The sequence below is a fragment of the Talpa occidentalis genome, unplaced genomic scaffold, assembly GCF_014898055.3.
Source record: "Talpa occidentalis isolate TD23 unplaced genomic scaffold, MPIMG_talOcc4v2.1 talOcc4.11, whole genome shotgun sequence".
NCBI lineage: Eukaryota > Metazoa > Chordata > Mammalia > Eulipotyphla > Talpidae > Talpa > Talpa occidentalis.
The window spans coordinates 40,462,769-40,488,365 of NW_023601104.1; the positions used below are offsets into that span (position 1 = coordinate 40,462,769).

Genomic DNA, 25,597 nt, shown 5'->3' on the forward strand with positions numbered 1-25,597 from the left:
TCATATGACTCAAGAATATAGAGTGGGGAGTTAGCCTCCTTAATAAGTGCATAAGAAAGAAACCAGACTGCCATTTTACTTAATACACAAAAATCTTGTTGGAATGAAGTAAAGACTTGACCACAACTGAAATATAAGATTGACAACTGAACATAAAACTTGGATGTAAGATTGAATCCATACTCCTGAAGAAAATATAGTGGGTAAGCTCTTTTAACACCGGTCTAGGCAATGTTTTTTTTTTTTTTTTGATTTAACACTAAAAGCAAGGCAACAAAATCAAAATTAAAAAGTAGAGTAAGTCAAATTTAGAAACTTCTGTACAATGAAAAAATCCATCAACAAAAGGAAAACGCAACCCACAGAATGGCAAAAAATATTTGGAATCATATATCTAGTAAGGGGCTAATATCCGAGATACATAAAGGACTCATACAACTCCATAGATTAAAAAAACAAATAAATAAACCAATTGAAAATGGGCAGTAGGTCAGAACACTTTTCCAAAGAAGACATACAAAGTCCAGCAGGTTCATGAAAAATTACTCAACATCATGAACCATTGTCAGGGAAATGCATATCAAACGACAATGGGCTACCACATCACATCCATTGGAATTCTATTATCAAAAACTCAGCAATTACAATTGTTGGTGAGGAGATGCAGAAACGTCAACCATTGTGCTTGGTGTTTGGGATATAATGTGAGCCACTATGGAATCAGTGTGGAGTTCCCGCAGCAAAATCAAATAAAAAACTGCCATGTGATTCATCAATTACACTCTGGGTATATATCTGAATTAAACAAAGCTAGTATTTCAAAAAGAATTATGCACCTCCATGTCACTGAAGCTTTATTTACCCTGTTTTAGACATGGAAACAACCTGAGTGTCTATTAATGGACAGGTGACAAGTGAGATAGGAGTTACACCTACACACACACACACACACAGAAGAATATTATTCAGCCATAAAAAGGAAATCCTACCATTTGTGATATGATTTGACTTGAAGGCATTGAGTTAAGTAAAATAGAGAAGAAAGACAAACGCTGTATGTTCTCACATATATGGTATTCATACTCAGGGACACAAAGAAAAAAAATGTGGTTGCTAGAGGTGGGCAGAGGGTCTTTGAGTATAGATAAAACGGGTGAGGGTGATCAAAAGGTAAAAACTTCCAGTTATAAATCCTGGGATGTAATGTATAACATAGCGAGTTTGGAGAACTTTAAAATTATATATATGTAAGAAATTTGAAAGTGTGTGTGTGCGTGTATAAAACTGCAGTTGCTTTCGTCAGGGTGCAATATACAGTGTTAAAATAGAATACTGCCCATGTTAGACTGCATGGTAGGCATAAGAGAACAGCTATAATCAAAGATATAAATGCAATCTACTTGTGTAGGCAACAGTATGGAGTACACAGACTCTTGTCAGAGTCTAATAAATAAAACTCACTGTCAGATTTCAAAATATGTGTTATTTTCGTTATAATTTTATAAACATGTAAATAGGTTTGGAAAGTCAGAAAACTGATTTTCCATCATTTGATTTTTGAATTTGAAGCTGCTATAGAACCAAGCAGAGCTTTAGAACCAAATAAGGAAGAAGAGATGCACTAATTGTTTTAAGCATTAATAGTATACCCTTTACTGAGAAAGTCACACTCTATGATTTAAAAAAAATTAATTAGATTCTGGATGGACAAAAATAGTTGCAAGGTAAATGAATAATCATTAAGTACATACAAAGAGAGGGAAAGCCATAATGCCTTCCATTTGCACAATGTTCAATATTGTCCATTGACTCAATCTTAATTCCTCTGTCAATTCATATCTATAATATAAATTGATATTTTTGTGCCACTTTTCAACTTCCCTCACTCAATTACCAGGAAAAGACAAGTAGAAAAGCAAAGTTTGGGGTAACCAGACTCTTTTATCATCTGTGCATAATTGGGTGGGCAATGCAACATGAGAAACCCTGTTTCCTGTGTGGGGAGCAGCATCAGGCCCAGGAACTGCATAAACGCCCTTCCAAGCTCTCAGAGACACTGAGCTCCCTGCTGGAGGCACAACTGCACACACGTGTCAGGGCACACATGCCCCATGGCGCCCTCCAGCCTGCTGTGGGCCCTGGTGGCCTTCACCTGCTCTGGTAGGCCCGGGGCCAGGCGGGGGTGTGGAGGATGGAAGGACAGCACCGGGCACAGGGTGTTTGCGTGGATGAGGGGGAGGGAGGACTGGGGAAAAGCCAGCATGGGATGATTTCAATGTGGTTAATTATTAACAATTAAGAATTAGTTCATTCTTATAATACTTAATTCGCCACATCAGCTCAGGTTTCTGATTTTCCCCCACAGGATCCAGTGTGGCCCAGAAAGTTACTCAAGACCAGCCAGATATATCAGCACGAGAAGAGTCGGCAGCCACCTTCAACTGTCAGTATGAAGCAGCTTGGAGTAACTACTATCTTTTCTGGTACAAGCAGCTTCCTGAAGGAAAGATCACTTACATTATTCATCAGTATTCTTCTGATAAAAATGCAGTAAAGGGTCGCTATTTCATAAACTTAGTGAAAGAAGACAAATCCATCTCCCTCACCATTTCACCCTTACAACTGGAAGATTCAGCAACATATTTCTGTACTCTCAGTGATGCACTCTGTTTGAAGTGATAGGAAAAGCTGAACAAAAACCCCAGAGCTCAATAAGAGCAAGAGCCGTGCTCAGGAGCAAAGCTGAAATCACACCTGCATGTCTCAGACAGCAGTGGCAGAGACTGTGGCTGCTGCTTCTGTGTTCTGGATCAAAGGATTGAATTCTATGTAAAACCTCCTTCTATGTCATTAGGAAATAGGTGCCCAGAGTAACTTTCCTTTAATATATCTTCAGTCATGGATTTTGACATAAAGTCAGTTATTCATAACATGTCCATGGCTGCCTAATGTAGAAAAAACTTACCCCGTAATTATTTCAAGTGTCATCTGCATTTGGAGATGTTCACATTTTATGAGCCCTGTCCTCTTATGCTTTGAGTCAATGGAGGTATAATCAGAGAACACTCCACCATGAGTGCTGTAGAATAAGAGATGAAACACAAGTATTAAACCTCATGCAATTGAAGGAACTGGTGAGGCATCTGAACAAAAATGTTGTGTTTGTATTGCCTTTAGAGACTGAATTCACTATGAATTAGTTAGAGTAACATTTATGGAAAGTTGGATATCATCAAAAGCATGGACAAATTTACCTGTATATATTAGTACCCATGAGGACAATTGGAACGCAGAAAGTCAAACTACAAATTGCTTACTCTCACCTCCTCAATCTCATGGGCTGGGCACCTTTGGGGGAAGTGGGTATCACTAGCATCCTGCTACATGCAGACCTGACCCAAGACAGAGAGAAGCTGAGAGAGGAGACCTGGGTGGGACGGGGCTGTGGGTCAGCAATAAGATGAGGGCCAGAGCAGGAGCAACTCATGTGAGTTGCCACCATGCCTGGAGCCTGCACCAACCTGCAGAAAACAAAAACATGGCTGTTGCGTCACAACTGCCTTCCAGATCTTGCACAAATCTCTGTGTGGACAACCCTAACTCAACATAATACTAGGGAGCAAATTCTGGGAAATGAATTGCCAGAGTCAAGTTGAGACAATGCAAAGGTACTATAGTGCCCTACATAAACAAGATAACCCTCCCCCCAATAGAGGATGAAGTACATTTATCCATCTTTGGGCAAATTTCATAGCTCTTCTTGCTGAGTGACATTCTCCTATTGATGCCTGTAGTTTAACATTATGTTGACTTTATGATTAACCAAAAAATTAACAAATATAATAATTTCATTAGCAAATTTGAGATAATGCTATTTGCACATGGAAAATGGGAGGAAAATGATTAATACACATATAAGTATATTTATATAAAAAAAAGAGTTTCCTAACTATTTCTGAAAATTGTCATGTGGTGAGTCTGTCTTTTATAACTCCCTCTTCCATAACCTGTAGCATAATCTCATGCCCATAGAAGCACCACTCACTGCTATGCCCGACTTTTATATAAAACGATTCCTTATTAAGGGGCAATGCTACGTGGAATACTATAAAACTGAATAAGGGGGCCTCCCCGGTGGCTCAGCGGTTGAGCGCTGGGTTGCGATGCTGCCCGCAGCCTCTGCGGCGCCGGTTCCATCCCCAGCTGCTCCCCGGCCACCAGAGGAGGGTCCCACATGGCGCGCAGACCTCTCCTGCTGCCCGCTGCTCCCCTCAGCAGTGTACTTGGGTCCCTCTGCCTGCTCTGCTCCCCGCCCTGGCTCTGGTGAATTCTCTCACCCTCCCGCGCTTCTGACTATACCCAGTGCATGTATAAACAAAACAAACAAACAAACAAATAAATAAATAAAACATGCCTCTATAAAAAAAAAAACTGAATAAGGAATAACTACACCCATGTGGTTGTGATAAAATAACAGGTATGATGGCAAATGCATCTTCAAGTGTGTATTTAAGTGGGGGTAAGCTTTTCAATATCCAAATAAAATTGATACATTGTGTTTTAGGAAAAATAATAAAAATTGACACTTGACTTTTCATTGGAAGTAACAGAAAGGGAAACCATCACCAGGGAAAATCATTTTTAAGGTGCTCAAATAAAGCAATCAAAATTTCAAACTAGCTCCCCATTAACATGAAAGTAAAACTTTCATTTTTATTTTTTGTTAAAATTCAAAATTCACTGCTAAGAATGTGCAAAGTCCACGCACAGACTGTTAAAACTAAACTTATAGTGCGTATTTCCAGAAAAGGACTCATAAGAATATGTAAAATGATCATATAAATTAATAAGAAAAGGCAAGAATGAAAATGGTTAAATCTTGAACAATCATTACAGAAATGTGATATCTCATAACAAATAAAAATAGGAAAAAAGCATTTCATCATATTGTCTTTACAGAAATGAAAATAAAAGCCCACTTCAGAGTGCCATCTTCATCCTCTTAGCACCCTGAGTGTGTTAACGCAGTCATGAGAAAATGACCCCTGAGGGTAGTTGAGGTGGTTTCCCTCAATACTGGTGTTGGCAATGATGTGGTTTGCGTTTGATGCCAATAGCACAGCAACAAAAGCAAAGGTAAAAAGTGAGATTAAGTTAAACTAAAAAGCTTTTATATAACAAAAGAAACATTACAAAATGAAAAGGCAAACAAAAGAATGACCCAAATATTTGCAAATCATGTATTTGTTAAGGGTAAAATATTCAATATACATAAAGGTCACACACAATTCAATAGAAAAAGATAATCCAATTAAAATGGGCAGAAAGCAAAACAATTTTCCAAGGAAGACAGGCTGATAGGTATGTGCAAAAGATTCACCATCACCAACCCCTAAGGAAATGCCTATCAAAACCACAATGAGCTATCACCTCACACTTGTTGGAATGCATATTAAAACCAGAAATTATAAGTATTTATACTGTAAAAAATTTTAAATATTTTCATCGTTCAAACAGCACAAAGTTTTGTTTTCATGTTAACTACAATAAGAGTTGTAGAATCAAACCACACGCTATGTAGTCATGGCAACAACATGGTTGAATATTTGATTTCAGAGTAATTATAGTGACTTTGTTCTGAAAACTAATAAATTAATCATAGAGTTTCATCATGAATATAACTTTATATGATTATAACTTTACTGGTATTAACAATCAGTATTCCAATACATCACTGGAGATTACAGAAGAATATTTAGATTTCCTTTGTTGAGCATTGCTTGCAATTGTAGTTGCCAGTTCCCATGGTCTACCAGTTCCCATGGCTAAGTAGGAAAGAAAGGGAGGAGGTGACTTCTGGTTTATCTTTTATGTGGAGGCAAAGAATCAGTGAGCATATTTCACCTTAGAATCAGCTTGGAAGCAAAAGAACAATCAAAACATGGATGAATATTTATCATCACAGAGAAATTTGTTTCAGATATGCCCTCATATCTTCTCTCATATTAACATACTAAATTTGGAAATTTTAAGTAATCAATCTCCTTTTCATATTTCCTTCAACATCAAGCTTTATGCCTGTACCTTACCATAAATAATAATTTATCATTCAATCATAAAGAAAAGCAAAACATTGGCTAAGAAATTCCACATCACCCAAATGGGGTAAACCCGACTCTTTTCCAATCTTTGCATAACCAGGTGGGCAATGCAACATGAGAAACCCTATTTCCTGTGTGGGAAACCCCCAGGAACTACATAAACACGCTTCCAGGCTCTCAGAGACACTGAGCTCTCAGCTGGAGGCACAACTGCACACACGTGTCAGGGCACGCACACCCCATGGTGCCCTCCAGCCTGCTGTGGGCCCTGGTGGCCTTCACCTGCTCTGGTAGGCCCGGGGCCAGGCGGGGCTGGGAGGATGGAAGGACAGCACCAGACACAGGGTGCTTGCATGGATGAGGGGGAAGGAAGCCTGGGGAAAAGCAAGTATATGATGATTTCAATATGCTTTATGTTTGGGCATAAAATTAGTCTAATTCTTAAAATACCTTATTCACTGAATCACTTGTATTTTCTGATTTTCCCCACAGGAACCACTGTTTCCCAGAAAGTTATTCAAGACCAGCCAGCTATAGCCAAACGAGAGGGGTTGGAAGTCACCCTGAAGTGTCAGTATCAAACAACTCTCAGTAGCTTCTATCTTTATTGGTACAAGCAGCTTCCTGATGGAAAGATGACTTTCCTTATTTATCAGTATTCTTATGACAACAATGCAGTAAAAGGTCGCTATTCTATAAACTTTCAAAAACCATTCAAATCCATCTCCCTCACCATTTCACCCTTGCAACTGGAAGATTCAGCCAAGTATTTCTGTGCTCTTCGAGAGCCCACTGTGTTTAAGGCGATAGTAAAAGCTGGACAAAAACCCCAGAGCTGAAGAAGGGTAAGACCTCTCAGGAGCCAAGCTGAAATGACACCTGCACATCCCAGACAGGCGATGGCAGTGACCGTGGTTGCTTCTTCTGTGGTCTGGATCAGGTGGGGGACACTTCTGCGTAAAACCTCCTTCTATGTCATCAGGAAACAGGTGTCCAGATAATTTTCTTCTTATACATTCTCAGTCTTGACTTTTTAACTTAATGTCAATCATACAGAACTTGTGTAATGTTGCTTAATATTGGGAAACTTTCCCATACTCATTTCTAGTGCAGCTGCACTTGAAGATGCTCACATCAAAAACAGGTTCCAGTCATCTGGACCATCATGAAAATCATCTTTATTCCTTCCCTCTTAGGCTTTGTTTGTGTCAATAAAGATACGATCAGAGGAGCAGAACAATAGTGAGTTAAGAGATAAGAGATCAATGAAAGGTTTAGATCTCACACCATTAATGGAACTGGTAGTGAATCTGTGCAAAGTTTCTGTGTTTGGAAGTTCTGTCTTTGGATGGAAAGAGCTCTGGGGATCTGGGGTGGTGATGGTGCCCCCCCCCCCAATGTGAATGTACTCAACTGCCACTGAATATACTCTTGAAAATGGTTAAGATCGGGCATACCTGGTGGCACAAGGGGTTAAGATGCAACCTACGAAGCTATTCGCAGCCACTGCAGCAGGAGTTCGATTCCCGGCCAGGGAGCTACTCACATGGCACAGCGGACCTCCCCTACCTCTCCTGCTGCTCCCCTCAGCAGTGTATTTCAGTCAGTCTGCCTGTTCTGTTCCCCACTCTGTCTCTGGTGAATCCTCTCACCCCCACACCTCTGGCCTGTACCCCAGTTCTTGTATGCATAAATAAATAAATCTTTTTAAAAAATGGTTAAAAAAAAGTTTCTGTGTTCACATTGGCTACACAGCCTGCATTTGCTATAATTCATCAGTTGGATTAATTTGTAAGGAAACTTAGATATAGAGAAAAGCATGCTAGGACCCATGAGGACAATTGGAACCCAGAAAGACAAACTACAACTGTCTACTCTCAACTTCTCAATAGCATGGCTGGGCACCTTCTGGGGAAGTGGGTATCCTCGGATCCTGCTACATGCAGACCTGGCCCAAGACAGAAAGGCTGAGAGAGGAGACCTGGTGGAGGCGGGGCTGTGGGTCAGCAATAAGAAGAGAGGCAGAGCAGGAGCAGCACGTATGAGTTATCACTGTGCCTGAAGCCTGCGCCAGCCTGCAGAAGACAAATCATGGCTGCTGCGTCACAGTTGCTCTCCAGATCTTACACTAATCTGCGTGCCAACCCTAACCTAAAACAATACAAGAAAGCAAATTCTGAGAATATTTTCAGAAAGTTACGTTGAGACAATACAAATTTACCATAGTGCCCTATCAAAAACAAGTTCATCCTTCATTCCAAAGAGGGTGAATTTCATTTATTCATATTTGAGCAAGTTCTTAGCTCTTCTTGCTGAGTCAATCTCTCCAATATATTGATTTAATGTAAAAGGTAATTTTGTAAGTATTTCGGCAAATGGTCATGTGATTATTCTCAAAAACACAATAAAACCATTACAGAAATGTGATATCTCATAACTAATAAAATTAGGGAAAAAGCACTTCATCATATTGTCTTTACAGAAATGAAAATAAACCCCACTCCAGAAAAATTTGGACAATTTTTTCCAAATTGTCCTTTTAGTACCCTGAGTGTGTTAATGCAGTCATGAGAAAATGACCCCTGAGGGTAGTTGAGGTGGTTTCCCTCAATACTGGTGTTGGCAATGATGTGGTTTGGGTTTGATGTCAGTAGCACAGCAACAAAAGCAAAGGTAAAAAGTGGGACTGCGTCAAACAAAAAAGTTTTTGTACAACAAAAGAAACATTATAAAATGAAAAGGCAAAAAACAGAATGGCAAAAATATTTGCAAATCATAAATTTGCTAAGGGTAAAATATCCAAAATATGTAAATGACACATACAATGCAACAGAAAAAGATAATCTAGTTAAAAAAGGGCAAAATACAAAAAAATTTCCAAAGAATATACAAAGTCAAAGGTATGTGTAAAATATTCACCATCACCACCCATCACGGAAATGCCTATCAAAACCACAATGAGCTATCACCTCACACTTGTTGGAATGCACACTAGTAAAAACCCAGAAATTACAAGTATTTATACTATTAAAACTTTTAAATATTTTCATTGTTTAAACTTCACAAAGTTTTAACTTCATGATAACTACAGTAAGAGTTGTAGAGTCAAATTCAGAGTAATTACAGAGACTGTTCTGAAAACTTCTAAATTAAGCAGAGATTTACATCATCAATAAATATGATTTCACTGGTGTTAGTATTCATTATTACAATATACCACTGGACAGACTGCAGAAGAATATTTTGATTTCACTTGTTTCAGCGATGTTTGCTGTTGTCAAGTTACCAGTTCCCATGGTTTGGTGGCTAAGCGGGAAGGAAGGGAGGTGGTGACTTTTGGTTTGTGTCTTACGTGGAAACCAAGAGCCACTGGGCACATTACACTTTAGAATCAGTTTGGAGGCATGAGAAAAACCAAAACTTGGATGAATATTTGCCATCATAGGCATACATTTGTTTCAGGGATGCCCTCAGTTCTTCTCACAGATTAATTTACTAAACTTGAAAATTTTAAGTAATCAATCTCCTTTCGACATATTTTAAATATCAAGCTTTATGACTGTAATTTAGCAAATATAATCACTTATCATTCAATCACAAAGAAAGGCAAAGCGATGTTTAAGAAAGTCCAAATCACCCAATTGGATGTCGTAAACTCAAACGTGACCCTCCCAGAAACCAGACTTCAGAGGCTACACTGACTGCGCTGGGGACCCTGTGCATGTGCTATCAGGAACACAGGGCTGGGCACAGGAGGAAAAGGTGCCATCTGCTGTGGGCATTGATGATCTCCTCAGGTTAGTTACAAAAATTTCAAACCAGGGCATCAGCTGCCTGTTGCTCTCAGAGAAGTGGAGCAGAGTCAATTTCTCAGCTGACTGGAACTCTCTCCCTGCACCACCCAGCTGTGAGTTACTGGGGCCTGTGCAGGGAATCTTCACATTTCAGAGATCCTGTCTGATCTTCGTTTTTCCAGCTGTCGGTTTGCCTTTTGCTCCTTTTACATTAATTCATCCACTGAACAATGAAATCAAATGGAAGGTGGACAGCTACATAGCAGGTGATCAGCCAACTTACGCAAAACTTCAGCTACAATTTCTGTACAATTGACATGTACTGAGTGTGTGTAACTCACATTCTGTAGGAGTGGAGTATAAGTGGTACCTACCACAGAGATCAGTATCCTTGCCTGGATTTACCTTTAGAAAGTAAAAGGACAAACAGGCACTGAATTTAATAAGAGAGAATAACACTTTGGATCAATTGGATAAAAAATATGACAACAGGGCCATTCCAGGACACCTGACCTACCAGGGCAATCTGTTTGTGTGGTAACAGCCCTGAGACAGGGACCCTCCTCAGAGTCTAATAAATAAAACTCAGGGTCAGATTTCAGGGATAATATTTTATTCTTGGTAAAATTTCATAAGCACATAAACAAACAGCTTTTGAGGATTAAAAGGACTGCTCATTTATCAATTGATTTTGTGTTTTTTGGTTTTTTTTTTTTAAAGATCCATACATTTATGCACACAAGAGCTGGGGCACAGGCCAGAGGTGTCGGGGGAGTGGTGAAAGGATTCACCAGAGACAGAGTGGGGAACAGAACAGGCAGATCGACTGAAATACACTGCTGAGGAGAGCAGTGGGTGAGACAGGAGAAGTCTGCTGCGCCATGTGGGGTGCTCTCCAGCGGGGGATTGAACTCATGCTGCAGAGGCTGCAGACAGCTTCACAGTGCTCTGCTTAACCCCTTGAACCACCAGGGAGGCCCTCAATTGATTTTGTTTTGAAGTAGCTTCCTTTATTGTAAAACTTAAGCAGAGCCCTAGAACCCAGTATGGATGAAGAAAGAGATGTGATACTGTTTTGATTAGGATAGCCTTCACTGAGAAAGTCATAAATTGTGAATTTTAAAAAATATTTTCATTAGATACTGCTTGGAGAAATAGTGCAAGTAAAACCAATGACCATTAACTAGATACAAAAAGGATAAAAAAATTATTCCACTGAATATTATCATTATATGTCAACAGATTCAATCTTAGTTACCTTTCATCAAACCTTAATAATTGCTTTTCATTATTATTATTACTGTTTTTATTAATAATATAATAATTGCTTTTTCTAGTTCTCCTTTAACCTACTGCTTCACTTAACTACTGTGAACAGACAAGTGGACAAAGTAAAAATTGGGGGTGAACTAGACTCTTTTCTCATCTGTGCATAACCAGGAGGGCAATGCAACATGAGAAACCCTATTTCCTGTGTGGGGAGCAGCATCACCTCCCAGGAACTACATAAACACGCTTCCAGGTTCTCGGAGACACTGAGCTCCCCGCTGGAGGCACAACTGCACACACGTGTCAGGGCACGCACGACCATGGTACCCTCCAGCCTGCTGTGGGTCCTGGTGGCCTTCACCTGCTCTGGTAGGCCCAGGGCCAGGTGTGGGGTGGGGAGGATGGAAGGACAGCACCGGGCACATGGTCCAGGCACATGGTGCTTGGTGTGGATGAGGGGGAAGGGAGCACTGGGAAAAAGCAGGCATGTGATGATTTCAATGTGCTTTATCTTTGGGCACAACATTAGTCTAATTCTTACAATATTTTATTCACTGCATCAGCTGTGTTTTTTGATTCTCCCCACAGGATCCAATGTGGCCCAGAAAGTTACTCAAGACTAGGAAAGTGTATCCACCAGAGAGGGGTCAGCAGTCACGTTGAGGTGCCGGTATGAAACAAGCCTGAGTGGCTACAATCTTTATTGGTACAAGCAGCTTTCTGATGGGAAGATCACTTTCCTTATTTATCAGCATTCTTCTGCCACCAATGCAGAACAAGGTCGCTATTCTATAAACTTCCAGAAAGCAGACAAATCCATCTCTCTCACAATTAAAACCTTACAACTGGATGATATAGCCAAGTACTTCTGTACTCTCCGGGACCCCACTGTGTTTGAGGTGATAGTAAAAGCTGAACAAAAACCCAGATCTCAAGAGGGGGAGGACCCTGCCAGAGCTGAGCTGAAATCACCCCTACTCTTCCCATATAGGCAATGGCGGAGACTGTTGTCACTTCTTTTGTGGTCTGGACTGGGGGCGACCTCTGAGTAAAACTTCCTTTTATTTTTATTTGGAAGCAGGTGTCCAGAGTAACTTTCTTCTAATACATTCTCAGTCCTGACTTTTTCACTTAAAGTCAACAATACAGAGTATCTGCACAGTTGCCAAATATTGAAAATCTTGCCAAATACTCATTTCAAATGGCAGCTGCACTTAAAGATGCTAAAATCGCAAGCTGGCTCCTGTCATCTGGACCATCATGAATATCATTTCTGTAGCTCTTTCCTCTTAGACTTTGTGTGGCGTAATATATAGTCAGAGAAGTTCCAGTGTGAGTGATGTAGAATAAAAAGATTAATTACAAGGATTCCACCTCATGCCATTGTTGGAAAAGGCAGAGGAATCTGTGCAGTTGTTGTGTCTGCATTGGCTACAGCGTTTGAATTTGTGATAAATCAGTTGGTTTAACATTCGCAAGGAAACTGGGATGTGGACAAAAGCTTGGACAAACTGAGCTGTTCCAGACAGTCAAACTACAGCTTGTCTCTCTCACCTCTTCAGTCTCATGGGCTGGGCACTTTCGGGGGAAGTGGGTATCACTCGCATCCTGCTACATGCAGACCTGGCCCAAGACAGAGAGAAGCTGAGAGAGGAGACCTGGTGAGGGAGGTGTTGTGAGTCAGCAATAAGATGAGGGGCAGCGCAGGAGCAACATGTGTGAGTTGCCATGGTGCTTGGAGCCTGCACCAGCCTGCAGAAGACAAAACATGGCTGCTCCAGATCTTGCACAAATCTAACCTGAAAAAAAAATACAAGAAAGCAAATTCCTGGAACTATATCCCCAGAAAGTTAAGACAAAGTTATCACAGTGCCCTGTGAAAAACAAAAAGTATGAAGTTCATCCATCTGTTGGTAAAGTTCTTTGCTCTTCATGCTCAGTCACCGTCTCCCACTGACATCTGTAGTTTAACACTGTGTTGACTTCATGATTAAGGGAAATAATTAACAAATATGATTAATTTTAATTAGCAAATCTTAAGAAATCGTTTATAGACAGAATGGAAAAGAGAGGAAAAATTATAATATACATATAAATAAATTTATGTAAAAAACGAGTTTCCTGACTATTTTTGCATATGGTCATGTGATTTATCTGGTCTTTATAACTCCTTTTTCCATAACACATAGTATTATCTAATGCACATAGAAGCACCTCCACTCACTGATATACCTGACTTGTATAGAAAACAATCTCCTTATTCAGGAGGAATGCTATGAAACTGAATAAGGAATTCTGCAAATCTGTCTCTATGGTTCTGGAAAAGTATTTCAGACACATAGTGCAAATCCATATTCAAGTGTGTATTTCAGTGGGGGTTATCTGTTCAGCATCCAACAGACTCTTTTCTCATCTGTGCCTGGGTGGAAAATGCAACATGAGAAACCCTATTTCCTGTGTGGGGAGCAACATCGCCCCCAGGAACTACATAAACGCTCTTCCAGGCCCTCAGAGACACTGAACTCTCAGCTGGAGGCACAACTGCACACGCATGTCAGGGCACACACGCCCCATGGCGCCCTCCAGCCTGCTGTGGGCCCTAGTGGCCTTCACCTGCTCTGGTAGGCCCAGGGCCAAGCGGGGGTGGGAGGATGGGAGGACAGCACTGGGCACAAGGTGCTTGCATGGATGAGGGGGAAGGAGGCTTGGGAAAAGCAGCATGTCATGATTCAATATGTATTATTTATATTTGGGCAAAAAATTAGTTTAATTCTTACAACATTTTAGTCACTGCATCGGCTGTGTTTTCTGATTCTCCCCACAGGCCCTAGTGTGGCCCAGAGAGTTATTCAAGACCAGCCAGATATAGCCACACAAGAGGGGTCAGTAGTAGTCACCCTGAAGTGCCAATATGAAACAAGTTCAAGCTACTACTACCTTTACTGGTACAAGCAGCTTCCTGATGGAAAGATCACACTCCTTATATCTCAGCATTCTTCTGACAGCAATGCAGTAAAGGATCGCTATTCTATAAACTTCCAGAAAGCAGACAAATCCATCTACCTCAACATTGTACGCTTACGACTGGAAGATTCAGGAAAGTATCTCTGTGCTCTCTGGGAAAGCACTGTGTTCAAAGTGATAGGAAAAGCTGAACAAAAACCCCAGAAGTGAATAAGAGAGAGAGCCCTGTTCAGGAGCCAAGCAACAAAAAACAAAAACAAAAAACCACACGCACCTGCACATCCCAGACAGATGGTGGCAATAACTCTGGTTGTTTCTTTTGTGGTGGATCAGGGAGTAACTTCTGAGTAAAACCTCCTTCTTTGTGTTTGGAAACTGGTGTCCAGGTAACTTTCTTCTAATAAATTTCCAGTCCTGAATTTTTCACTTAATAGCAATCATATGGAACATGTGTGTAGTTGCCTAATACTGGGAAACTGCCCCATACTCATTTCTAGTGGCAGCTGCACTTAAAGATGCTCACACCACAAGCTGGGCTAACCATCTGGAATCATCATGAAAATCATTTTCTTAGCCCTTTCCTCTTAGGCTTTGTGTCAATTAGATGTAATCAGAGAAGCAGAACCACCACGCGGGATGTACAATAAGAGATTAATTACAAGGATTCAACTTCATGCCATTGCTGCAGCTGGTAGAGGAATCTATTGCTAAGCTATTGTGTTTGCATTGGCTATAGATCCTGAATTTGCTATAAATCAGTTAGATTAACATTTGTAAGGAAAACTGGATGCAGATAAAATAATGGACCAATTCATCTGCTTGTTTTCATACTAGAATCCATGAGGACCGCTAGAACTGAGAAAAGCAAACTAAACTCTACTCTCACATCCTCAATCTCATGGGGTTGGTACCTTCAGGAGAAGTGGGTATCACTTGTATCCTGCTACATGCAAGAGATCTTGCACTAAATCTCTTTGTAGGTTAACTGACCCAAAATATAAGAAATCAAATCCTAGGAAATAAATTTCCAGAAAATTAAGTTGAGACACTACAAATTTACAACAGTGCCTTGACAAAAGCAAGTTATCCCTCCCTCAAAAGAGGGTGAAGTTCATTGATCCATGTTTGAGCTAAGTTCTTAGTTTTTATTGCTGATTCAGTATCTCCCATTAGTTTAGCCATTGTGTTAACTTTATGATTAACTAAAATGATTAATATGATTAACTTTTATAGCATATATCAAGCTACTGCATATCTGCAAATTGAAATAAGAGTAAAAGTGGTTACTATATTTGTAAATATATTGATTCAATATAAAAAGTAATTTTGTAACTACTTCTCCAAATGGTCCTGTGATTGTTCTCAAAAATACAACTACGTCTTACATCATCCACTGCATAATCTTTTGCCCATAGCAAGCACCTCCACTCACTGCTATTCTTGACTTTATTTAAAACAAGCTCCTTATTCAGGAGTAATGCTTTGTGGAAGGCTATAAAGTTGAATAAGGGATTCTGCAAATACACCCCTGTGGTTTTCACAGAAACATTGTTCAGTAAAGATTCTTCAGCATTAGAATAATGATAATAAAAGAATTATTAAAAGAATTCCAAAATAATTATGTGACACTGAGTGCATAGAAGTAGATCCCCACAAGTAATTTTTTTCCTTTAATGAGGTAACATTTGTTTATAGCACCATGTGTATTAAGGAAATATGTTCACAGTCTTCATATGTTTTCCACCACTCATCCCCAGCATCCAAGCAACACTAGTTCTTTACCCTGGGCCAGCGGTTCCCATCCATCCTTTGTTTTTTTGTTTTTTTTTTAAGAGATTTATTTTTATTTATTTATACAAGCACTGGGTACAATCAGAAGCGCGGGAGGGTGAGAGAATTCACCAGAGCCAGAGCGGGGAGCAGAGCAGGCAGAAGGACCGAAGTACACTGCTGAGGGGAGCAGCGGGCGACAGGAGAGGTCTGCGCACCATGTGGGACCCTCCTCCGGGGGCCGGGGAGCAGCCAGGGATCGAACTGGTGCTGCAGAGGCTGTGGGCAGCTTTGAAACCCAGCGCTCAACCGCTGCGCCACGGGGGAGGCCCCCTCCTTTGTTTTTTACCCCCTGCTGTCTGTCTCCCCCTAGTAGTGGCAATTCTGCCATCAGGTTTCTATGGTTTAATTTGATTTAGTTTTGCCAATTCCTTTATTTTTCTCTATATTTCACATATGTGTGAAATCATGGATTTTTTGTTTTTCTCTTTCTGACATTTCATTAGCCTAATACACTCCAGTTCCATGCATGTTGCTTCAAATGGCAGGAGTTTGTCTTTATTTTTTTTTTTTCAAACTCAGTTGTATTCCATTGTGTATATACACTACATCTTCTTAATCCAGTCCTCTTTCCTGGGGCTTTTAGATGGCTTCCATACTTGACTGTTGTAATTACCACTGCAGTGAACATAAGAGTCTATATATCCCTCTGAATTTGTAATTTTATATTATTTGGTCAGGCACTTAGGAGTGGAATTTCTGGATCATGAAGTGTATCTATTTTTAATGTTTTGAAGAACCCCTGTTTACCCTTTTCTAGAGGAGCTAGACTAGTCTACACTGCCACCAAGAGTGTAAGAGGTTCCTTTTCTTGATATCATGGCTAAAATTTGTTGTTTCTGATTTATTTTTTTAATGGTCATTCTCATTATTTTTTTTTATCTCATTGGTCTCATTCTCAAATGGCCTCACTGTGGTCTTGATTTGCACTCTCAGATGATAGTATAATCATTCAGTAGTAAAATGAATAGTGGATTATTTACACAGTGGTAAAAAAATATACTGTTACAAGTGAAGTAGTTCTATATTTATTTTCTTAGATGACTCTTAAAAATAAAATGTGGATGCAAAAAAATCAGAGTAAGTACACACTATATGACACTGAGAAATCTCAAAATACAAGCACAATATAATATATTGTTTTGTGATATATGAGTCTAAAATTTAAAGAGAGATCAGTGGAACATTCCAAACATGTTTGTTACTTCACAAAAAGAAGGCACAAGTTTGCACTTTTACTTCTGTCTATAACATTGGGAAAAAGAGGCAAAGAGAAAGGAGAGAGCAGGAGGACGGGATACCTGTAGAAAACACAGAAAAAGTAAATATTGATTTTTCTCATTTTAGGGGGGTAAAAGTATCTGACAGATACATTTATGTACTTTTCTATGCATTGTTTATTTAATAAGTATTTTTAAAAGTTTTAAAAATTGATAGTCATAACCATCGATTTTAATAGTTCAGCCAGTACATGGAGACTAGAACCATATTACCCAAAACTTTTTTTTTATAATAAATTTTATTTTTATATTCCCCATACAATTGCAACCCCCTTATTTTGACCCCAATCCCTCCCCTCCCCCCAACCCCCATAGAGTGTCTCTGGTTCATAGTTGTTTGTTGATTTTGATTTTCACTTTCTTATAGTTATTCATTTTCCTGGTCCCTTATTTAAGTTTTCTAGATTCCTGCTATGAGTGAGACCATCCGGTATTTTTCTTTTTCTTTCTGGCTTATTTCGCTGAGCATGATCCCTTCCAGCGCCATCCATGTTGCTGCAAATTGCATGTGTTTATCTTTTTTGAATGCTGAGTAATATTCCATGTATATTACCCAAAACTTTTATAAGAGTAGTACCAACAGGTGACAGAATGCCAAAAAATTTTCATTAGAAAAAATTTTACTATTTTTTTTAAGTTAAATGGTGTTTAACTTGATACTAACAAGCCAGAGACTTCCTCCTACAGCCCACAAAGTACACTTTTTCAATATGCCCTCCTCCCCCCTCACATATGCCAAAGTGAAAAAAATGAAATAGTTTGCTTAACAATGGGAAATATGACCACAAGATGTCAGTAAATGTTAGAATTAATTAAAAAATTCAGTAGAGTTGCACCATAAAAATTGATATACAAAAATGAGTTGAGTTCCTAGATACTAATAATGGACAATTAGAAAGAAAAATTAAGAAAATAATCCCATTTACAATTGCATCAGAAAAAATAAAATACCTAGAAATAAATTTAATCAATGAGGTGAAACATTTGAAAGACTCTGAAACCATAAGACATTGGTGAAATATTTGTGCTTTTTTTTTAAAGATTTATTTATTTACTTATATAAGAACGGGGGTACAGGCCAGATGTGCGGAGGGTTAGAGGATTCACCAGAGAAAGAGCGGGGAACAGAACAGGCAGGCTAACGAAATACAGTGCTGAGGGGAGCAGCGGGTGTGACAGGAGAGGTCTGCTGTGCCATGTGGCACCCTCGCCGGCCGGCCGCTGCAAAGGCTGCGGACAGCTTCACAGCGCGGCGCTCAACCGCCTGCACCACCAGGGGAGGCCCATTGGTGAAATATTTGAAGACACATATAAAAACACAGAAGATATCCTGAGTTCATGGAAGAATTAATATTGTTAAAATGTTTATAATACTCAATGTGATCTTCAGATCCAATAAAAACCCTATCAAGGGCCTCCCCGGTGGCGCAGCGGTTGAGCGCTGGGTTTCGAAGCCGCCTGCAGCCTCTGCAGCGCCGGTTCAAACCCCGGCTGCTCCCCGGCCACAGGAGGAGGGTCCCGCATGGCGCGCAGACCTCTCCTGCCGCCCGCTGCTCCCCTCAGCAGTGTACTTTGGTCCTTCTACCTGCTCTGCTCCCCGCTCTGGCTCTGGTGAATTCTCTCACCCTCCTTTGCTTCTGACTGTACCCAGTGCTTGTATAAATAAACAAACAAACAAACAAATAAATAAATCTTTAAAAAAAAAAACCTATCAAAATTCCAAAGGCATTTTTCACAGGCATAGAGCAAACAATCCTAAAATTTATATGGAAAAAAAGAACATTTCATAATCAAAGATATAGAGAATGAAGAACAAAGTTGGAGGCACCATTCTCCATGATATCAAAATACATTACAAGTCTATAGGAATCAAAACAATATGATATTTTCATAAATCAAGCAGATATATCAATGCAATAGAATAGAGAGTTGGGAAATAAATCCACACAAATATAGCTAGTTAGCTTATGATATAAAAATCAACAGTATCCAACTGGGAGTTAACCTTTTTAGTAAAGAATGCTGGGAAAACTGGCCTTCCACATGCAAAAAAAGAAACTAGACTGCTTTCCTAATGCAAAAAAATGTAGTTGGAATGGATTAAAGACTTGAACAAAAGCACCCATTTGAATCCATAAAATGCCTGAAGAACAAATAGAGGGTAAGATCTTTTAACACTGGTCTGACAATGATTTTTTGGGGATTTGACACCAAAAGCAATGCAACCAAATCAAAAGTAAAACGTGGGGCAAAGTCAAATTAAAAAGTTTCTGTATAACAAAGAAAGCCATTAACACACATTAATATAAAATTGCCATGTATACAGCAATTACACTGTAGGTATATATCAAAGGAAACAATTAATATCTCCAAAAGAATTCTGTACTCCATGTCATCGAAGCTTTGTTTATAATTTTTTAGACACAGAAAAAAAAAATCCTAAGTGTCTATTAATGGAAAATGTATAAATCAGACAGGATAAATCAAGCACACACACACACACAAGGAATATTCAGCTATAAAAGTGAATCCTGCTATTTGTGACAGCATGAATGATCACAAAGGCATTAAGCTAAGTACAGCAGTCAAATAAGAAAGACAAATGCTGTGTGTTCTCAAATATATTCTTATCATACTAATGGACACAAAAAATTTGTGGTTGCTAGAGGTGAGGGGTGAGTATAGTTGAAAAGGGTAAAGGTGTGCAAAAGGTAAAAACTTCCAATTTTAAATCCTGGGATGTAATGTATACCATATTTATTTATGAGAGCTTTATAAAAATGCACATGTAAGAAATTTGGCATAGTATATAGATCTGTAGCAGCTTTCTTCAGGCTGAAACATGCAGGGTTAAAATAGAGTATAGCCCAAGTTAGAATGTATGGTCAGTGCAAGAGGATAGCTATTATCAAGGCTATACATGCAATCTGTTAGTGTAACAACAGTACTGAGCACACTGTCCTCTTGACAGTCTAACAAATAAAATTCAGCATCAGATATCAAAATGTAATATTTTATTTCAGTTATAATTTCATAAACACATAAAGAGCTAAATAGCTATTGAAAGTCAGAAGGACTGATCTTTTGTCATCTGATTTTTGAATCTGAAGCTCCTTCATTTATTGTAATACTTAAGCAGAGTCCTAGAAACTCAGGAAGGAAGAAGAAAGACATATATTAATTATTTACAGTAGGAAAGCCTTTGCTGAGAAAGCCAAAGATCTGCGAATTTTTGAAAAACTTCATTAGGTTCTGGATGGAGAAAATGATTGCAAGGTAAATGAATGACAATTATTAGATACAAGGAGGAGAAATCCATAATGCATTCTATTTTCAGTATTGTCAACAGAATCAATATTAAATTCCCCTTTAGCTCACACATGAAATATGATTTCTTTTTTAATGCCCCCTTTCTTCTACTGGCTCACTCAATTACCAGGCAAAGAGAAGTAAAGAAAATCAAACTTTGGGGTGGGCAACAAAACTTAAGATATGCTATTTCCTGTGTGGGGAGCAGCATCACCCCCAGGAACTACATAAACGCTCTTCCAGGCTCTCAGACACTGAGCTTCCTGCTGGAGGCACAACTGCACACACATGTCAGGGCACACACGCCCCATGGCCCCCTCCGGCCTGCTGTGGGCCCTGGTGGCCTTCACCTGCTCTGGTAGGCCCAGGGCCAGGTGGGGGTGGGGAGGATGGAAGGACAGCACCTGGCACAGGGTGCTTGGCATGAATGGGAAGGAAGTAAGACTGGAGAAAAGCAAATGTGACCATTTCAATGTGATTTATCTTTGGACATAAAATTGGGCTAACTCTTAAAATACTTTATTCACTGCATAACCTATGTTTTCTGCTTTTCCCCACAGGCTCCAGTGTGGCTCAAATAGTTGTTCAACACCAGCCAGTTACAGCTGAGCAAGAGGGGTCAGCAGTTGCCCTGAAGTGTCAGTATGGAAAAAGTTTCAGTTACTACACTGTTTACTGGTACAAGCAGCTTCCTGATGGAAAGATGATGCTCCTTATTTCTCAATATTCCTCTAACAACAATGCAGTAGAGGGACGCTATTCTATAAACATACAGAAAGCAAACAAATCCATCTATCTCACCATTAAAGCGTTACAACTGGAAGATTCAGCAAAGTATTTCTGTGCTCTCAGTGATGCACTGTGTTTGAGGTGATAGTAAAAGCTAAACAAAAACCCCAGAGCTCAGGAAGGGTAGACCTCTGCTCAGCAACCAACCTGAAATCACACCCGTGCCTTCCAGACAGACAATGGTGGCAACTGTGGTTGTTTGTTCTGTGTTCTGGAACAGGGGGTGACTTCTGAGTAAAACCTCCTTTTATGTTGTTTAGAAACAGTTGTCCAGAGTAGCTTTCTTCTAATATATTCTCAGCCCTACCTTTTTCACTTAAAGTCAATCCTACAGAACATGTGTATAGAGCCTAATATTGGGAAACTGCCCATACTATTTCATGTGCCAGTTCACTTAAAGATGCTCACACCACAAGCTAAGTCTAGTCATCTGGACCATCATGAGAATCATTTCCTTAGCCCTTTCCTCTTAGACTTTGTGTAAATTAAGATATAGTCAGAGAAGCAGGACCAGTATAACTGATGAAGGATAAGAGATTAATTACAATATTATAACTCATGCTGTTGGTAGAAATGGTAGAAGAATCTGTGCAAAGCTGCATGTTTGCATTGACTACAGAGGTTGAATTTGTTTTAAATCAGTTGCATTAACATTTGTAAAGAAACTTGGATGTGGAGAAAAGTGTGGACAAACTGAGCTGCTTCCAGACAGTAAAACTGCAACTTGTCTCTCTCACCTCCTCAGACTCATGGGGTGGGCACCTTTAGGAGGTTTGGTTAGCACTTGCACCATGCTACATGCAGACCTGGTCAAAGACAGAGAGAGGCTGAGAGAGGAGACCTGGTGGGGGCAGGGTTGTGGGTCAGCAATATGATGAGGGGCAGAGCAGGAGCAGCACGTGTGAGTTGCTACAGTGCCACAGTGCCTGGAGCCTGTACCAGCCTGCAGAAGACAAAAACATGGTTGCTGTGTCACCGCTACCCCCCAGATCTTGCACAAATCTGTGTGGTCAACCCAAACCTAACATAGTACAAGGAAGCAAATACTGGGAACTGTATACCCAGAAAATTAAGTTGAGACAATACCAAGTTACCTCAGTGCCCCACCGAAAACAAGCTAACCCTCCCCTCAAAAAGATGAAATTTATTTGTCTTTTTTTTTTTTAAGATTTATTTATTTATTTATACAAGCACTGGGTACAGCCAGAAGTGCGGGAGGGCGAAGGAATTCACCAGAGTCAGAGCGGAGAACAGAGCAGGCAGACTGACGAAGTACACAGCTGGGGATTGAACTGGCGCTGCAGAGGCTGCGGGCAGCTTCGCAATCCAGTGCTCAACCGCTGAGCCACCTGGGAGGCCCATTATTTATCTGTCTTTAGGTAAAGTTCTTAGCTCTTCTTGCTCTATCACAACGTCAATTGATATCTGCATTTTAACATTTTGTTGACTTTATGATTAAGCAAAATAATTATATGTGTGATTAACTTTAATTACCAAATCTTAAGATACTGCTTATAAGCAGATGGAGAAAGGGAGGAAAAATGATTAATAAACTATAAAATATATTTATACAAAAAAGAGTTTCCTAAATATTTCTGCATGTGGTCATGTGGTCATATCTGACCTTTACAACTACCTATTCCATACCCCTTAGTAGAATCCAGTGCCCATAAAAGCACCTCCACTCGTTGCTATGCATGATTTTATGGATAACAAGCTCTTATTCAGAAACAATGCTACATGGAATGCTATAAATAAGGAATTCTGCAAATCCATCCTTGTGGTTTTGGAAAAGTATTGCAGGCATAAAGGCAAATACATAATCTAGTGTGCATTTAGCTGGGAGTAATCTTTTTAATATCAGGGAATATTGATATATTGTGTTTTGGGAAACATAATCAAGAATGACGCTTGTCTTTTCATTAGCAGTAATATAAGTTACCAAGGAAACCCCTTATAAAATGGTACAGCATATAAAATTTTCAAATTTCATGTTCCATGAACATGAAAGTGTAACTTTTAATCTTTGTTAAAAGTCACTGCTTAGAAATCGGAAAGTCAATGAATAGACTGTTAAAATTATGTCTGCAATGGAATTTCTGAAAAAGGACTAAATGCAGAATATGTAGAAAGTTCATATAGATCAGTCAAAGTTCGGGGTAGACCAGACTCTTCTCATCTGTCCATAACCAGGAGGGCAATACTACATGAGAAACCCTATTTCCTGTGTGGGGAGCAGCATCATCCCCACCACAGGAACTACATAAACGCCCTTCCAGGCTCTCAGAGACACTGATCTCTCAGCTCGGGGCACAACTGCACACACGCGTCGAGGCACAACTGCACACACATGACAGGGCACACACACTCCATGGTGCCCTCCAGCCTGCTGTGGGCCCTGGTGGCCTTCACCTGCTCTGGTAGGCCCAGGGCCAGGCGGTGGCAGGTGGGGAGGATGGAAGGACAGCACCGGGCACAGGGTGCTTGGTGTGGGTGAGGGGGAAGGAGGACTGGGAAAAAGCAGGCGTGTGATGATTTCTATAGTTTATCTCTGAACACAAAATTATTCTAATTCAATATTTTATTCACTGCATCAGCTCTGTTTTCTTAATTTCCCCACAGGATCCAGTGTGGCCCAGAAAGTGATCCAAGACCAGCCAGTCATAGCCAAGCAAGAGGGGTCAACAGTCACCCTCAACTGTCGGTATGAAACAAGTTGGACTGACTACTATCTTTACTGGTATAAGCAGCTTCCTGATGGAAAGATCAATTACCTTATTCATCAGTCTCTTTCTTCTGCCTATAATGCAGAAAAGGGTCGCTATTCTATAAACTTCAAGAGAGCACACAAATTCATCTCCATAACCATTAAATCCTTACAACTAGATGATTCAGCAAAGTACTTCTGTGCTCTCCGGGAACGCACTGCGTTTGAAGTGATAGTAAAAGCTGAACAAAAACCCAGACCTCAAGAAAAGCAAGCGCCCAGCTCAGCTCAGGAGCCACACTAAGTCATACCTGCGTATCCCAGTCAGGCAGTGGCAGTGACTGTGGTTACTTCATAAGCAAGAATAAATTCTGAGAAAAACCTCCTTCTGTGTCATTTAGAAACAGGTGTCCAGAATAACTGTCTCCTGAGTTACTAATTCTAAGTTATGAATTTTTGACTTAAAATCATCATACAGAACACATACATATTATCGAATGTTGAAAAAACTTTCCCATAAAATATCAAAGCCAGTGGTACAGTAAAGATGGTCACATCAAAAACTGGATCTAGTCATCCGCGACACTAAGGATGATCATTTCCTTAAACTTTTTCTGCTAGGCTTTGTGTCATCTAAAGTATAATCAGAGCACCATGAGTGATGTAAAATAAAAGATTAATCACAAGGACCAGCCCTCATCCAATTGCTGGAATAGGTGGAGGAATCGCTAAAAAACGGTTGTATTTGAATTGGCTATAGAGCCTGAATTGGCTATAAAATAGTTTAGGGTTCTATTTGGGATGGAAATTTGCATATGTACACATGCATACACACACTCACCTGTGAGTATATGTTAGAGCCCATGAGGTGTCATTCAAACCCAATAACACAAATAAAATTCTTCTGTCTCTTGCCAGCTCAATCTCATGTAGTGGGTAACATTTTGTATCATGTTAAATGCTGATTTGGCCTAAAGCAATTAGAAGCTGAGAGAGGAGACCTGGTTTGAGGTGGGGGCGGGGCTGTGAGTCTGCAATAAGCTGAGGGGCAGAGCAGGAGAAGCACGTGTGAGTTGCCACCATGCCTGGAGCCTGCACCAACCTGCAGAAGACAAAACATGGCTGCTGTGTCACAGCTGCCCTCCAGATCTTGCACAGACATCTTTGGGATCAACCTTAACCCAACATACAAGGACATAAATTCTGGGAATATATTTCCAGAAAGTGAAGTTGAGACAATACAAAGTTGAGACAATACAAAGTTAAGACAGTGCCCTGCTTAAACAAGCTAATCCTTCCCCACAGAGAGGACAAAGAGCATTTATCCATCCTTGGGCAAAGTTCTTACTCCTTGCTGAGTCACATTGTCCCAGGACATCATGTGGTGTAAAACTACTTTTGTTAGGGGGAAAGGATGTCCTGTGCAAGCTCCATGCAGGCTTTGTGGACTCCACCCTCACTCCAACAAGACACTGAATATCAGGGTTGCCCTGTAACACTTTAACTTTATGATTACCATTATAACTAACCAATAAGTTGAACTTTAATTAGCAC

General features: G+C 40.0%; 1 pseudogene and 5 gene segments (V, D, J or C); all 6 read left to right on the forward strand.

Moving 5' to 3' along the window:
• The first annotated feature begins 2,111 nt into the window (after positions 1 to 2,111).
• On the forward strand, positions 2,112 to 2,679 carry LOC119238042 (T cell receptor delta variable 1-like). The segment is given in 2 exon segments: positions 2,112 to 2,160; positions 2,366 to 2,679. Coding segments are annotated over 2 exon segments (363 nt in total).
• A 3,663-nt stretch (positions 2,680 to 6,342) lies between these two features.
• On the forward strand, positions 6,343 to 6,940 carry LOC119238043 (T cell receptor delta variable 1-like). The segment is given in 2 exon segments: positions 6,343 to 6,391; positions 6,594 to 6,940. Coding segments are annotated over 2 exon segments (396 nt in total).
• A 4,544-nt stretch (positions 6,941 to 11,484) lies between these two features.
• LOC119238044 (T cell receptor delta variable 1-like) lies at positions 11,485 to 12,216 on the forward strand (annotated as a pseudogene).
• A 1,520-nt stretch (positions 12,217 to 13,736) lies between these two features.
• Positions 13,737 to 14,338, forward strand: LOC119238045 (T cell receptor delta variable 1-like). The segment is given in 2 exon segments: positions 13,737 to 13,785; positions 13,989 to 14,338. Coding segments are annotated over 2 exon segments (399 nt in total).
• A 6,518-nt stretch (positions 14,339 to 20,856) lies between these two features.
• On the forward strand, positions 20,857 to 21,421 carry LOC119238046 (T cell receptor delta variable 1-like). The segment is given in 2 exon segments: positions 20,857 to 20,905; positions 21,108 to 21,421. Coding segments are annotated over 2 exon segments (363 nt in total).
• Positions 21,422 to 23,707: 2,286 nt separating this feature from the next.
• On the forward strand, positions 23,708 to 24,347 carry LOC119238047 (T cell receptor delta variable 1-like). The segment is given in 2 exon segments: positions 23,708 to 23,756; positions 23,959 to 24,347. Coding segments are annotated over 2 exon segments (438 nt in total).
• The last annotated feature ends 1,250 nt before the right edge of the window (positions 24,348 to 25,597 follow it).